The sequence below is a fragment of the Panthera uncia genome (genome assembly GCF_023721935.1).
Source record: "Panthera uncia isolate 11264 chromosome B3 unlocalized genomic scaffold, Puncia_PCG_1.0 HiC_scaffold_1, whole genome shotgun sequence".
In the NCBI taxonomy this organism is placed as follows: domain Eukaryota; kingdom Metazoa; phylum Chordata; class Mammalia; order Carnivora; family Felidae; genus Panthera; species Panthera uncia.
This window is the reverse complement of record NW_026057582.1, coordinates 28353210-28366781: the sequence shown is the minus strand read 5'-3', so window position 1 is coordinate 28366781 and position 13572 is coordinate 28353210. Positions and strand designations below refer to the sequence as shown.

Below are 13572 nucleotides of genomic sequence, written 5' to 3'. Positions count from 1 at the left end.
CAGGGAACTTCCCTGTTCTGACGCTTGTTCCAGCGTCTTTAAAAGGAGTGAGACCTGAAGAAAGAAGCCCCATGTCTGTATCCCTACTAGTTATTCCATAGGCAAGCATTGTCTATTTCTCTCCATGAGTTGGCAGTCAAACCAGTCTTTCTGTCTTGCTGTGTGTTTCCTCACCAGGTGAACTCTGTGTGCTGGGCCTCGCTGAATCACTTGGATTCCCACATTCTGTATCTTTTGGCAGACGAAGAGGTTTGGTGGGCAGGCCAGGCCCTGATGAGGAGCTGAGTGTCTGTGGGGTTTGTGAGGTGGCGTCCTAGGGGCCAGAGAGGTCTGCACCATTTTGTGTGCACATCTCACCCTTTAGGAAGGAGCATTGCCGCTAGGTAGAGAACAAAGATTCCCATGGAGCACAGAGAAGTAGTCGAGGTCCCAGGGTGACATTGATGTCACTATGTGCCATCACTGTTAAGATCTGTAAAAGAACTGGGGCGCCTGAGTGGCTCAGTCAGTTGAGCGTCTGACTTCAGCCCAGGTCATGATCTCGTGGTTCGTGAGTTCGAGCCCCACATCGGGCTCTGTGCTGACAGCTCGGAACCTGGAGCCTGCTTCGGATTCTGTGTCTCCCTCTCTCTCTGCCCCTCCCCTGTTCACACTCTGTCTATCTCTCCTTCAAAAATAAATAAACATTAAAAAAAAAAAAAAAAGATCTGTAAAAGAATAGTAAAGCCTTAGGCAGAAACCCCACATCCTCCTGAGGTGAAGGAGGAGGAACTCAGAGCTGCAGTGGTTTGAGGGTGGGCTGGACCCCTTGCGGGGGAAGGCTGAGGGCGTACATCAGTAAAAGGGATTCCTTTGGCATTGGACATGAGTGTGTGGGCTCTGTGCCTGGGGTCCCTGCCAGACATGGCCTTCTTTAGAGCCCTCTTCTTGTAGCCTCTTCCCTCTCAGAGAGCGATCAGGGTTCTTCTACTAGGAGCACTGGAGCGTAGTTTCAGGCTAGCTAGACCCTTCCCCTGGAGTCCCTGAGGGCTCTTGACGCACAAGACACCTGTCTGTCTCGTGCTTCTGAGAGTAATATTGTTTGAGCCAAAGCCACACATTCATATGTCTTGTCCTTGGTTCATTTCCATAATAAATGAGTTCTTGAAACTATGTGACCACTCATTGTACCTAACACCTATTTCGTGAGTTGTCACGAGGCTAATATTAGTTAATATCTGTGAATGCACTTAGCACAGTGCTTGTCACATCATGGGTCCTCAACAAATAATGGTTTCAAAAAATTGGAACCTGTTGGGGTTTTTTAGTTTGTTCTATGGCACTCTGTCTCTCTTTTTTTATTTTTATTTATTTTGAGAGAGAGCGTGAGTGGGGAAGGGACAGAGAGAGAGAGAATCCCAAGTAGGCTCTGTGCTGTTAGTGCAGAGCCACACGCAGGGCTCAAACTCACAAACCGTGAGATCATGACCTGAGCTGAAATCAAGAGTGAGATGCTTAACTGACCGAGCCACCTAGGCATCCCCACGGCACTCTGTTTTTAAAACATTTTATTTTATTTTAAAACACTCTATTTTAAAAACATTAGAGATTCTGGTTATACATTTTATATAAGACACACAAAATTGTGTGTGTTCTGTAAATCGAAAATTCTATGTGGCTTTCATTTGGTGGGATTCTGTGGAAGGATAAGGCCACCTGTTACTGTGATCTTACAAGAGGACAGAAGAGACCAAGTCTTAAAGGAGAGAAAACAACCTTGCTCTCATTTCTGATCTTAAAACAGGATAACATTTTCCCATGTTTCTCTCCTTAGGCTAAGGAGAGGATAAAAATCCATATAATTGGTTTTAAAGATACGGTCTGTGGTAGCTTCATCAGCTACTTGCCCTCTGGTGATCATTTCAGGTAATCTTCAGGCTTCTGTGCACCCGCTGCTTCTGCGGAGGGTCCTGGAACTCTTTTAGACCTGTCCTCTGCATTTTCCCCCCAAAGAACGGTGGGAGGTTCGATCGAAGTTGTACTTAACTGGGCTTTTCAATAACCCTTGGCCTATTAAAGGGTTAAATCTAATACTGACCCCGTTAGTATCCTATAGGGTTTAAGGGTAACCTGGGTCTTAGTCCTAGTAACTGAAAGTGCATCTGGGTAGGGACTCCCTCCCCGCATCCTCACCCTCCAAACCCAGAAGGAAAAGAGGTTTCTTTAGGAAGGGCTAAAGAACACTGGGCTGCCCAGCTCCAGTGTTATTATTTATGGCTTCAGCACTCTCCATACTGCTATATTTAACATGAGGCTTACCACCCAAGGCAGTGTGATGTGTACACATCACACATTCAGACAATCAGTAATGTTGCTTGATTGCTTTGCAGGTATTTACATTTTTCACTGAGGTATGTGTTCATTCCTCCAAAATCTGTTGAGTTTATATGCGATCCCTGTGCAAGGTGCTAGAAATGGCAGCGCAGCAGGTGCTCAGTCTGTATAGTGAGTCTGTGGGGCAATTGGATGCAAGCGGGAGAAAGGGATTAGGGTGGCCTTCCTGGAGGTGATCCCACACAGAAAGGAGGGGACAGAGCTCACAGCAGAAGGAAGCAGCAGGAGGGAGCTTGCACATTGCACAGTAGTAAGTGGTCTGATGTCTGATGTCTCTGGCAAGGTGGGGCCTTGGCTGCTGGAATGTTCTAGAAGATTGTGGCCATGGAGGTATTTCTTACGAAGCAGTGTGGGCAAGAGACTGGCAATGGTGAGACCTCAGGCAGAGAGCTGCTGCAAGACTGAGGGCAGGGGAGAGGGTGTGATGGATGAGCAGGAGTGGAGGAGAGGCATGCGTCCAAGAGGCTTAGGATCTAGGCCAGGGAATGGAGGTGGAAGAGAAGGTCTGAGGAGGGAACTCCGAGAGGGCGGTTGTGGAGGCCACGAAGGAGCGTGTGGTTGGAAAGTGTCGTGTGGCCACAGGCAAGACTGGAAAGTGTTGATGAGAGTGAGAAACAGTTCGCTGGAGACCTTGGGGAGAACACCTGATTGGAAGAGGAGTGTCAGACCTGGGTTTCAGTGAGCTGAAGAGTGACAGGAGGGCAAGGAGGTAGAAAAACACAGACTCCTGTCGAGAAAATTCTGCCTGTGAAGGGAGAGGAGCCAGAGCAGTCGGAAGACAGATGGCCCGGTAGACATGCGGAGGCAGTTCAAAGGAAAGGAAACCCAAATGGCTGTGATCTGATGGATCAGCACATCCAGTTGTAGCCCAGGAAACTCAAGTTAAAATGAGATGTCACTTTATACCCGTTCAGATGAGCAAAAGTTTTAAAAGTCTGATAGTGCCCGGTTCGGCAGATGGGGGAAACTGCTGGTGTAAGTAAATTGATAAGACCCCTTTAAGTTGCAACCCCTTGTGACCCCACAGTTCCACACTGGGTTTAGACACTAGAGCCTGTTTGCAAACTGCAAGTCGTGACCTCTGCCGGTGGGCCATTAGATCCGTTCGTGAGCAGCACTTTTTTTTTTTTTTTTTTTTTTTAATGAAACAGACTAGAAAATAATCGGTTCCATATTTAGTAAGAGTAAATATTTTCTAAAACTTCTGTTTCAGTTATTTGCGTGAATGCAGTGCGTGGTAGCATAAAATCAAACTCCTAGAGTGGGTTCAAGAAAACACTGCTTTAAAGCAGCCTCCCACAGGGGCGCCTGGGTGGCGCAGTCGGTTAAGCGTCCGACTTCAGCCAGGTCACGATCTCGCGGTCTGTGAGTTCGAGCCCCACGTCGGGCTCTGGGCTGATGGCTCAGAGCCTGGAGCCTGTTTCCGCTTCTGTGTCTCCCTCTCTCTGCCCCTCCCCCGTTCATGCTCTGTCTCTCTCTGTCCCAAAAAATAAATAAAAAACGTTGGGAAAAAAAAATTAAAAAAAAAAAAAAAGCAGCCTCCCACATATGGAAGAAGGACAAAGGAACACTGGAGGGGATGCTCATTCCAGCAACAGAAAAAAAAAAAAAAAAAAAAAAAAAAACAGAACAAGTTAAGTACCCATCAGCAGATGAATTGTATATTCATCCACAGTGAAAGTGAAGGAACAGGAGCTACAAGCTTCAATACAGATGAATCTAGAAGACAGCAAGATGGAAAAGCTGTAGAAGATACTCTAAGGAAATAGAGCATGGCCCAGACCTCAGACCAATTTTAGAATGGGATTCTGGGTAGGGGAAGCGTTGGACTGGGGAGGGGTCAGAGAGTCTTTTAACTGTGACATATTTTTCCTTTTAAAACATCGGAAACTGGGGTGCCTGGGTGGCTCGGTTGGTTAGGTGTCCCACTTCGGCTCAGGTCACAGTCTCACAGTTTGTGAGTTCAAGCCCTGTGTCAGGCTCTGCTGACAGCTCAGGCCTGGAACCTGCTTCGGATTCTGTGTCTCCCTCTCTCTTCCTGCTCTTTTTCTTTCTCTCTCTCTCTCTCTCTCTCAAGTAAACAAACTTCAAAAAAAAGTTTAAAGAAAAAAAAATCAAACTAAATCTAGAAAACGTAAGCGTGTTAAATCTGGCTCACGGCGTTACAGTTTCTTGAAGGGTACTAATGCCCATTCTCTTCCCAGAGGAGAGCCTTGTACTTGACTGCCCTTAACAGCTTTCTAGGCTGTGCCTCATGGGAATCGCAGAGACTCCAGGCTGTGCCACCCTGCTCCCAGCATCGCTGTTTGTCAGTAGTCACCCAGGTACCGGGGCCTTTTCCTTTGGATAAGGAGGTGCTCTGAAGGAGGTCTTGGTCCCTGCCTCCTAGGAGCTGCAGTCACAAGAACGGTGTAGACTCCGTGGTGAAGGTTGGGACAGGAGGGGTGGGGACCGCAGAGTGGGTGGGGACAGCCTATAGAAGCACAGTAGGATTCTGTAAACTGGACCCAGGATTGGTACTAGAAGCAGGTGCATCTTTACACACCCCTCCATTGACCCCTTCGTTGGGGTCCCCTCAGCCAGAACAGTTAGGAAGAGTATGTAATGAGTGCAAGAGATCAGAGTATTGATTTGGGCTTCCTGCACGGACCATGCAGAAAAGCATGGCAGGTGCTGCTGGGGATGTTGGCATTCTGTGTGCCTGAAGGCAGTTGGACTTCTCCTTCCTGGCAGCATTCTGGATATTAAGTTTTCAGTCTTTCAGAGAATTAGGATCAGTTAGACGAGGGTCAGACCTCTTAAGAGTGCAGGGCTTCGGGTAGACCTGGCGTGGGTCCCGGCTCTGCCCCTTACCAACTTGAACAGATTGCTTAACTCCGTGAAGAGAACACCTACCGCAGCAGGTTACGTGGAGGGTATGAGGCACACTTAGCCCGCTGCCTGCCGTTTCATTGTACAGCAAGCTTGCGTGGCAGGAGCGTGTGTTATCCCGTTTTATAGATGAGGAAAGTGAGGCAAAGAGAGGTTCAGAATTTGCCTTACAAAACTAATCTATGGTGTCATAAGTCAGGAGAGTGATTCTCTTTAAGGAAGAGTAGGGAGATGGTAATTGGGAAGGTTATCAAGGGTACTGGAATATTTTGCTTTTTAACCTAGATGATGGTATAGCTATACTTACTTTGTGCTAACTCATTAAACTATATACTTGGAATTTGTTATCAATTTTGTTATCACTTTAAAAGCTTATTTTACAAATGTTTTCCTTGAGATCACACATCTAATAGTGTGATGTGGGATTGAAACCCTCTTGTAAAAACACTACACTGCTTTTCTGATGGCAGTTAGTAGTTCTAATGCTACTACTGGGAAGTCGGGAAAGATGTGCTCATTATCAGAATGACCACTTTTGAGCCAGGTACCCCAGTGGAGTGTCTCTTTTTTTGCTACCACAAAACCCAGAATGGGGCCAAGATATAGATCCTTCTGAGCAGTCATTCCTGGAGGTTTCCCAGAACTAGTGGTCACTGGCCTGGCAGCATAGAGAGGAGATCTTCGTCCCTCCAGGGCAGCGACCCTTTATAGTCACTGTTCCCATCAACAGGAGAACGGCCCGGCATGCTCTGCAGTTTCCGGATCCCTGGGGCCTGGTCCTGTGCATGGTCCCTGAACATCCAGGCAAATAACTGCTTCAGTACAGGTGAGCCATGACTGACTCCACAGGTTCCCAGCGTAAAGAATTTCAGACTTCAAACTCCCTGTCCAGGCTGTGAGTGATCCTCGTCTCTCTGCCCCATCCCTATTTCTGTCAGGCTTGTCTCGGCGAGTCCTAGTGACCAACGTGGTGACAGGACACCGGCAGTCATTTGGGACCAGCAGCGATGTCTTGGCCCAGCAGTTTGCTCTCATGGTTGGTTGGATTGGGAAGGGGGCAGTATAAAGTTTCCCAAGATTGGAAATTGTGCTGGACTGAAAATGATTCCTGTGTGGTATCTGGTTGTCCCTCTCTTTCAGGGGAAAAAAGGACATCAGAGAGGATTAATGGTTTACTTGGTGATTGTATGTGCACTGGAGGAAAGTTGGCTGATTCAGAAAGGCCTGGCTAAACTGGCTTTTGGTTTTGGTTTTGTTTGGGTTTTGGGTTTTTGGGTTTTTTTTGGTTTTTGGTTTTTTTTTTTTAAGTGCAAAAAGGTGATTTTATTAAAGCACAGGGACAGGACCAACGGCAGGAAGCTGCCTAAACTGGCTTTAAACAACTTCCTATTTAAATGAATTGTTAGTACTTCTTAAGTACTGGGATTAGCCATCAGGACAAGTAATTTTTTTGACATATAAATAAAGTCTCAATTCATAACACTAAATAGCCTCATACCTAGCTTTCAATTTACATATTTTAAATTTTAACAAAATTCTAGTCATTCCTACTTTTCAGAGACTTCCCCCGTTAAAAAATGCCATCTTTGTTTAAAAGCCTGGAGGAGTGTGCAGACTGCCAACCTGCCGTCTTCTGGAAGCACAGAAGTGTTTCTGCATGTTTCATGTTTCTGCAGCCTTCTGCCCTCTGTTTGGGACTCCATGACTTCCCTGGATGTCTCATCTCTCCTACTCCATACTCCCACCCTCGCTTCTCACAAAGGACCTTCCTTGGTGGAGATAGGGCACCATCACATGGGCTTCACAGAATGAGGCCTAAGGGTCCAGTGCAGCCAGTGGGGAGGACACTGGAAGACACGTGGGGTCCAGTTCTCTTACCCTTTCCTAAGGAACTCCTCCAGCTACCCTGAGGCTCAAATCCCCACCAAGCCATCAACCCACACCTCTGATCCAGGGGCTGGGAGCGGGGTGCGAGACAGGCCTTCTGTTCTGGAAGGCACACCCCTCCCAGCCTTAGAGGAGGAGGTACCAACCAGTGCCTTTTTCCATAGGCTCCTTTGCTGTTTAATGGCTGTCGTTCTGGGGAGATCTTTGCCATTGATCTGCGTTGTCGAAATCAGGGCAAGGGCTGGAAGGCCACCCGCCTGTTCCACGACTCAGCAGTGACCTCTGTGCAGATCCTCCAAGAAGAGCAAAACCTGATGGCATCTGACATGGCGGGAACGGTAGGGTAGCACTGACTCTTTCGGGCCACTGCAGCCACTGGCCCAGAGTTCTGCCAGATGAAGGGCTCTTCAGAAGAGACCCTCATGCAAGACAGTAGCAAGGGAAAGGCAGTTGTGGGCTGTGCAGAGGTGGGAGCCCAGACCGATCTAGACAGACACAAAACTGGTTTTGATGCTTTTGAAACTTAAGATTTTCCTAACCTGGAGAGGTGTTTGGACGCCACCTTGTCCTCCCTGGCTTCCGCGCCTAGTTCGCTAGTGTGCCTGCCAGACTCTTTCTGATGGCCCCTTGTGCTTTCCACAGATCAAGCTGTGGGACCTGAGAACCACTAAGTGTATAAGGCAATACGAAGGTCACGTGAACGAGTACGCCTACCTGCCCCTGCACGTGCATGAGGAAGAAGGCATCGTGGTAGCAGGTACCTAGGGAGGGGGAGATATTCTGTCCTGTCAAATAAAACGGCAGAGGGGGAAATTACTCCAAATCTGAACTGAATACTTGGGACTGTGGACTCCTGAGGTCAGGGGGACCAGATGGGACGTAGAGTAGGACATGAGTAAGCAGCAGTTAAACATCCACCAGTTGGACAGCCCTTTGTCCCCATGTTAATGGGACAACATCACCTCAGTAACAGGCAGGTTAGGTGCAATAAAATATAGCAGCTTGGGAGACCTGGGTGTCCACCTGGTCAGCATTCAGTGGGACCCTTAGCCCATCCTGTTGAAAAGCTTGGGCTCCCTGTTCTTTGAGCTCACTTTCTAGCAGAGGATGCTGAGAAAAGAAATTAAGGTCATTGTAACAGCACTGGTTCCTGGTCCCCTTAACACTGTCCATGGGGATCCATGATCTGCAGAACAGGAGCTGAAATGTCTAGCCGCTGCTTTGAAAGGAGCTACAGGTTGATCACAGGTTTTGAGTTTATGGGCTACAAAATGTTCTGATAGCATGAAAGCTCAGTGGTTTGACAAATTAAATAGTAGGCCCTTGACAGAAGGAATACGTTGTTGGTCTTGACAAGTCCTCACATTTGCAAATATGCCTACAGAATGTACTTGTTCCCCACACCCAAGAAGCGTCACTTGGTTAGGACTTTCTCAGGCTGATTTACTACTCTCACCGCCAGCAGCAGTTAGCTTCCTGCTTAGGCCTAGTTTCCATAAGTTTTCATCTAAGAAGAACTTCTGTGTTCTGGATAATATAAAAGAGAGAAGCCCCGTTGAGAGGCAGACCTGGGTAGGTGGGCTAGCTGCAGTAATCGGTGAACTGCGCGGCCTGAATCCATCCACAGCCGAGGCAGTGCACGGTCTCGGCCGACCACAGGCACAGATGTGAAATCCGGGAAGCCCTAAGGTCTGCCCTCCTTTCCTCGGAAGCTCTCCAGTAGTGTAGACCGAGTCTGGCCTGCCGCAGCCAGTGGTTGTTAGGTGCCACATCCCTCACAGCTCTGGGCCCTAAAGACTTACGTGGTCTGACACACTGAGCCATCGAACCAGAAACAGCACAGGGCACCTGGGTGGCTCAGTCAGTTGAGCGTCCGATTCTTGGTTTTGGCTCAGGTCACGAGCTCACAGTTTTAAGAGCTTGAGCCCCACATCCACGCTGCCGGCAAGGAGCCCGCTTGGGATTCTCTGCCCCTCTCTCTCCACCCCTCCCCTACTCACGCCCTCTCAAAATAAACTTTAAAAAAAGTTTTTTTTTTTTTAATGTTTAAAAAAATTTCGTTAAACTAGAAAAAGCTCTGGGGAGCGTCATCACCTGGTTTGTCCCCGGGATGTATTAAAGTGAAGAGGTCTTCCTGGCCACTATTTCACAAACAGGAAATCAGTTGCAGTCACCCTCTTGAACAGCCCTTGACAAGAGAAGCAGAGCGCCCACCTGTTAGCCGACATGCCTGGGGCACCATCCGAGGCGTCGCCGGCCAACGTATTTGGTCGCTTGGAATACCTGCAACTGGTGGTGCTTGTAGAGCACAGGAAGACCTGGAACTTTGATTTTCAAGAAGTACACGTTATCGACAGAAATAGTTTCCATTTGCATTTGTGCTTTGGGTCCCGTGGAGTCCTTTTTAGCCTTAGGAATTGCGAGAAGCCATGTCCACATGTATACACTTTCTTCTGTGCATCCTCTCACTAACCTGCTGTGTATCTTCCCTCTTTCTTAGTGGGCCAGGACTGCTACACGAGAATCTGGAGCTTCCATGATGCCTGCCTGCTGAGAACCATACCTTCCCCACACCCCACCTCCAAGTCTGACATCCCCAGTGTGGCCTTCTCGTCTCGGCTCGGGGGCTTCCGGGGAGCCCCAGGGTTGCTCATGGCCGTCCAGCAGGACCTTTACTGTTTCTCCTACAACTGATTCCACGGGGTGCAACCCAGAGGGATGTGGACTTGACTTACGGGAGTGAGGAGCAGCCATGCCTCTGCCACAATTCCTGTTTCCAGTGAGGGCATTTTAAATGGGTGCTCTGTGTACACAGATCCCATCCATCCGGCTGCTGGGAAGAGGTGCTATGTTTTAAGTGGAGACACTTCAGTAAAGTTATTCCAGTTAAGTTGTGAGCTCAGAGAGCTCAGAAGTCCTTTTCATAAAAGGTACTTGTTTCCTGTTGAATTCCTTAGAATAGCCTGTGCCCCACTCCCCTCTCCTCCGCCCCAGCCCTTTTCAAACAAAAACTCTGCTAAGGGCTGAAGATTGGCAGTAACTGAAGTTTTCTTTCACCAAAAGCCCTTTCAAGAAGGGTAATGGGATTGGGTGAGACTGTTAGTGTAGTCAGTGCTTGGGTCCCAGAAAGGTGTGCGCCTGGACTGGAGAAAGCTGGGGAGAAGGGGAAGCAGGGAGTCCTTTCTCTGAGTCTCTCGAGAAAGATTGAAGGCTGGATTGCGGGGGGGTGGTCATTAAAAAGCCTTCTCAGACTCATTCAACATCAGTGGCAGATCTTGGATCCCCCTTTTATTACCATTCATAGGCATTGGGAGGAAAAATGGACCTTTCTAGATGCTAGAAGTTTTAAACAGGCCCTAGCATGCATGCCTTTGTTGAGGCACCTCCCAGCATGTTAGGTACAACAGTTCCTATTCCTGTTATGGTGATTTGAATGGCAGCTTCATGGGCCTCATCTCAAAGAAAATTGGTTTTCATTTTTTGTAATCTAGGAGAGGCAGTTTGTGAGCTGTTTATACAAAGTTTTCAAGAGCCTGTCTTTCTACCGAACAATAAACCAGAAAGAACGATGCGTAGTGTGTTGCTCTGTCAACGGTTTAGAAGATCATGATGCTTGGCCACTACAGCAACGAGCCAGCGCAGTAACGTCTACTCAGATCTTAGACGAGGAGTAGAGACCAGCTTCGATGGCTTTGCAAGAGAGCTTTCATTTTTTGTGCCTGCTTGAGGTGCGTGCCTCAAGAAGCTGACCCCCTATGGGCTACAACAGCAGGCTCCCCAGCTCCCCTCCTGCTAGGCTGTGGGGGGCTTTGCTGTGTTCCTCCACCCCAGGCCGCAGCCCCTGTTAGAACATAGCTCTGCACGTTCCAGCAGCTTCTACTTGTCTCTTCAGACCTACTAACTGCACCTCACTGTTGCTAGCCCAGGAACTTCAATTAAACTCTTCAGTTACTCCCTTGAGTGTTAGTTACATCTTGTTTCCTGCCAGTACAATTTAATATACAGAAAACCAAATCTGCCCCCCAAAAAGATGAGCGTATCAGGTTGGTCATCTGACAGGTGAGCTATTTACATGCTATATTTAAAAAAATATTTTTAGTGCCTCATATTTTATAAAGATTTCCCCCATCTTACTTGATCCTTACAACAACACACAAAGGAGTTACAGCAGTAGTAATAAAAATCATTAGCATCATTTTACAGGTGAAGAGGCCTGCGCGCACAGACCTGTTCAGCAGGAACTGGAACTTGGAACTAGAAGACTTGAGACCGTGTTCCGTGCTGCCCGTGCACCTGTAGTCACCGACAGTACTTGGGTATTACGGCTAGTGCTGCCGAGAAATCAGGAAGGGGCGTGGCGCACATGGGAGCGTGCAGTGCTAATCATTCACGTTTGATCACCCGGTAAATTTTTCTGGCGCTCACCAATGATAAGCTTACTAATTACCAGCATTCTGAAGCGTTTAGTTATTTAGACTTTGTCCCTGTATCTCTTCAACCCTGGCATATTGACCTGCACTTCGGTCCCAGGAAATTACATACACAGTTGAAGAGTTCAGGTGGCCACCATCACTGTGGGGTCTTCTGGAGTAACTTTGGTGGTGTGCCCCTGCCCAAGAGCACAACTAAGCATAAATGCTGAGCCATGAACCTAACATGCACTCATACTTTTGTCCCCTCAAGTTCAAAGTTAAACCGGTTCGTTCATTGCAGGACCTGCAGTTTAAAATCCCTGGTCCAGTTCATCTAATGCAGTTTTCCTCACAGTTCTACATTGTTTCTGTGGAGCCGAGAGCCCATGGGTGGCTCTTCAACCCAACTTTGATCTCCCCCCAAACAGTGGAGACAATAGGACCCCTCAGGAGAATACCAGGTGAGTTCTGACACGTATGGCCCCATCCCTTCTAAACTTCTAAACTCTTTATTTAACACCCGTTTCATAGCCAAAGTTTCTTGTTGGTCAATCATTTTAATTTCTCTTAGGCTTTTTAAAAGGAAGGGGGTGGTTCTTTAAAACCTCTAATTTCAACTCAGCAAATTGGTTCTTAATCTCTGGTTAGCAGTCACTGCTAATATATTTGGTCTAGGTTATATGAAAAGAGGTCAGACTTAGCTGAGAAGTATTTTGGTCTCTTTGCTTGTGACATAGTATCCCAGAGAGGAGTACATTACATAGTCTCAGTGAAGCATTTTTCACTTGCAGGTGTCTTGGGGCATTTTGCCCTGTTCCCAGGTGACAACCAAAAGTAGAGAATGAACAGGTGGTGGGGGCGGCAGCACTGAGCTATGACGAACTCCTACCTACGTGGCCTGGCGTTTGCTTGCTTATAGCCTAGCAAACAGAGATGAGCGAACAGTGACCACGAGGGGTGCCTGGGTGGCTCAGTTGGTTGAGTGTCCTCTTGATTTTGGCTCAGGTCATGATCCCAGGGTGGTAGGACAGCCCCAGGCCAGACTCTGTGCTCTGCAGAGCCTGCTTAAGATGCTCTCTCAAATAGAGATATATTTTTTAATGCCATGAGGTAAATACCTGCTTCACATCCCATCTCGCTGTGCAGCCACCTTTGAATTCAGCTGGCCCAACGTGTTCTGGAGAGCACAGACAGCCTGCTTGGTGTCCCCCTAGGAGGGTCCCCAGAAGTGGTCTTTGAGACCAAGTTAGCCACACTTAGTGGTCAGCCCTTGATCTGTCCTGGTCTGAATCCTCCACAGTAAGCCATCTCTGAAGAAAATGGCAGGCTGAATTTCGCCTCCCCTTCCTTTGGTGTATGGTGCCGTGTCTGCCTCTCCAGGCTGCCCACCGCATGGCCCCTGCTGTGGGAGTGACCTTCCTAGATCCCTGCATTCAGAGGCTTCTTGTGCCTTACAATAAAATGGCCTCTGGAGACTAAATCATGTGTGCCTTACCCCTTTGGCCCATCTCTGCCTCCCGCCTGGCCTCAGGACACAAATGTTTCAAGATCCACCTTCCCCTGGGCCTCCAAGCTAGCCGTACTGCCCCTTGCCATCTGTAAAAGTCCCAGTTAAGTCTCAGAAACCTCCAGAAAACTTAGATTTCCCAGCACTTGCCACAACCAGGCGTTCATTATACGGAATAAGCAGTTTTTGCCAACATCACTGCCTTTTAATTCTTATAACCCTGTGAAGTAGGTGATGGTCACTCCAATATACTGAAGAAAAATAGAAGTGACTTGTTCCAAGTCTTCTAATAAATGACAGAGCCAGCAGGGTCTTGGCTCAAGTCTGAGAATCTACTAGGCCCCTTGTGCTTAAAGGAATGGGATTTTTACTTTTCCCCTGGAAATTTAAGGTCTTGGGTCCAGTTTGACCTGATTTCCCCTTTTAATATTTACTCATTTTTTTTTTTTTTAATTTTTAGCGTTTATTTATTATTGAGAGACAGAGCATAAGCATGGGAGGGGCAGAGAGAGGAGAAGACAG

General features: G+C 47.8%; 1 protein-coding gene across 5 annotated transcripts in view; it reads left to right on the top strand.

Moving 5' to 3' along the window:
* The window catches only part of DCAF4 (DDB1 and CUL4 associated factor 4), a 32375-nt gene extending 21673 nt beyond the window's left edge, over positions 1–10702 (top strand). For all 5 annotated transcript variants that reach the window (XM_049612517.1, XM_049612516.1, XM_049612515.1 and 2 more), the window contains 7 exons: positions 178–227; positions 4618–4697; positions 5975–6070; positions 6183–6280; positions 7296–7469; positions 7774–7888; positions 9632–10702. In XM_049612517.1, the coding sequence (XP_049468474.1) occupies positions 178–227; positions 4618–4697; positions 5975–6070; positions 6183–6280; positions 7296–7469; positions 7774–7888; positions 9632–9825 (807 nt within the window). In that variant the 3' untranslated portion in view covers positions 9826–10702. The remainder of the gene's footprint in view (positions 1–177; positions 228–4617; positions 4698–5974; positions 6071–6182; positions 6281–7295; positions 7470–7773; positions 7889–9631) is intronic.
* Positions 10703–13572: the final 2870 nt, after the last annotated feature.